The following is a 1711-nucleotide window of genomic DNA, read 5'->3' as shown; positions in this document are numbered from 1 at the left end:
GAGATGACTTGGATGGGAAACGAATCACAATAGTGTGCGTTGCATTGGCAATGCACACTGATTACTACACTTGTACAGTTTGGTAATCAGTGTGAATGCCTCACAGCTTCACACTAATCAGATCATTTTCTTCTGTACATTTTTGTCCCCTTTCTTCTTCCACAATTTTATGCTATTTCAACAATTCATATATTAAAACGTTTAGCTCATTCAAGAAATTTCGGCTATGACTTTTGGTATTTCTGCTATTTATACTTTTATTTTAGCTATTTCACTTTTTAGCCACTCTTTTGCCATTAAAAATGAATGGGGCTATTTTCAACAACCTTAAAATCCTTTAAAATGTTTCTAAATCTTTACAAAACCTCACACAATTTGTTCTGGTTATGCTCTTTTTTACTCACTTGTGCAAATTTTAGCTACTTTTTTTGAAATTTTAGTTTTTCTCTGCTATTTCAGCTAAAATTCAGCTTCTTTCTGCTATTATTCAGCTTTTTAAGCTAATTACATTTTCTTATGCTATTTTCTCTGTTAATTTTGAATTGTTTACAACCATTTCACTTCCTGTGTGCTACTTTCAACTTGTGTCTGCAACCTTTAGCCTATTTTATGCTAATTTTAGCTTCTTTCTGCCATTATTCTGTTTTTCTCTACTTTTTTGCTTATTTATGGTCATGTAGGTCAAAAGTTACATATTACATTAGAAAGGTCTTTAAAATGACAATACATCCAGTTTTTAATATAATAAGCTAAATTGAGTTATTTATGCTTCTTGCAGTTGTTTTCTGCCATATTCAGCTGTTTTAGCTTTTTTTTCTGCTATTTTAAAAACATATCTTTGTTCCTTTTTCTGCTAAGTTAAGCTTTTTTTCTTCTTTCAGCTGTTCAAATTGAACTCATATTGTCAAATAATATTTTCAGGTTAACTTCGGTAGCTTTCAGCTAATGTTTTCAGTAAGAGGCATTCACATGAGCATTTTTACAGGAAATGCAGTTTCTCTAGTGATAATTGTTTTTGAGTTATTTTGTGTAAAAGATCAGGACTCAGAGCGATTCATTAGCAGTCAGAGTAAGGAGCTACTTCACTGCAGGTTGATGACATCAGATGTGATTATTATGTTATTATATTTTCCCTCCTTACAGCATGGATATATTTTACAGACACGTCGGCACAACCGCGGTTCCTCCACTCACAGATGTAGTAATACTCCTGGCCCACGTGAAACTCGTAGCCCAGCGAGAAGGCGCTGTAGCGCTGGAACTTCTCGGAGAACTTGATGGGCGCGTGGGGAGCGTGGGGCCGGTTGCACTCCCACCTCTTGAAGCCCAGCTGGGGGTCGCAGTTCCTGTAGCCGCGGCGGCTGACCATGTAGAGGACGTACTGCTCGCCGGTGCCCACCATGCGCTGGCTGTCGTTGTAATGAGGGCAGTAGATGTCCAGGTAGTCGTTGACGTTGACCGTCATCGTGTGGCCCTCCATGTGCAAACTGAAGAACACAAAACACACTTTTTACTGTCCATGCTCACAGCTGGGAGACAGTTTCTTACCTGGAGTAAAGGTTTACTGTCTGACCAGCAGTGGTGGGCACAGCTAACTAAACGTTAACTTTGCTAACTTGTAATCCAAAACAATAGTTTTTCTACACTGCAAAAACTGTCCATCTAACCAAGTTTTAAAATCTTATATCAGCCAAAAAGTCTTTTTGATCTT

At 37.8% G+C, this 1711-nt stretch overlaps 1 protein-coding gene across 5 annotated transcripts in view; it reads right to left on the bottom strand.

Moving 5' to 3' along the window:
- LOC106532917 (ephrin-A3) overlaps positions 1-1711 on the bottom strand; it is a gene marked incomplete at its 3' end in the record, with an annotated part of 86342 nt that overhangs the window by 2387 nt on the left and 82244 nt on the right. For all 5 annotated transcript variants that reach the window (XM_014029087.1, XM_014029085.1, XM_014029086.1 and 2 more), the window contains 1 exon segment: positions 1195-1487. In XM_014029087.1, coding sequence (XP_013884541.1) covers positions 1195-1487 — 293 coding nt within the window.

The sequence above is a fragment of the Austrofundulus limnaeus genome, unplaced genomic scaffold (genome assembly GCF_001266775.1).
Source record: "Austrofundulus limnaeus strain Quisiro unplaced genomic scaffold, Austrofundulus_limnaeus-1.0 Scaffold851, whole genome shotgun sequence".
NCBI lineage: Eukaryota > Metazoa > Chordata > Actinopteri > Cyprinodontiformes > Rivulidae > Austrofundulus > Austrofundulus limnaeus.
This window is presented reverse-complemented; position numbering and strand designations above follow the sequence as displayed.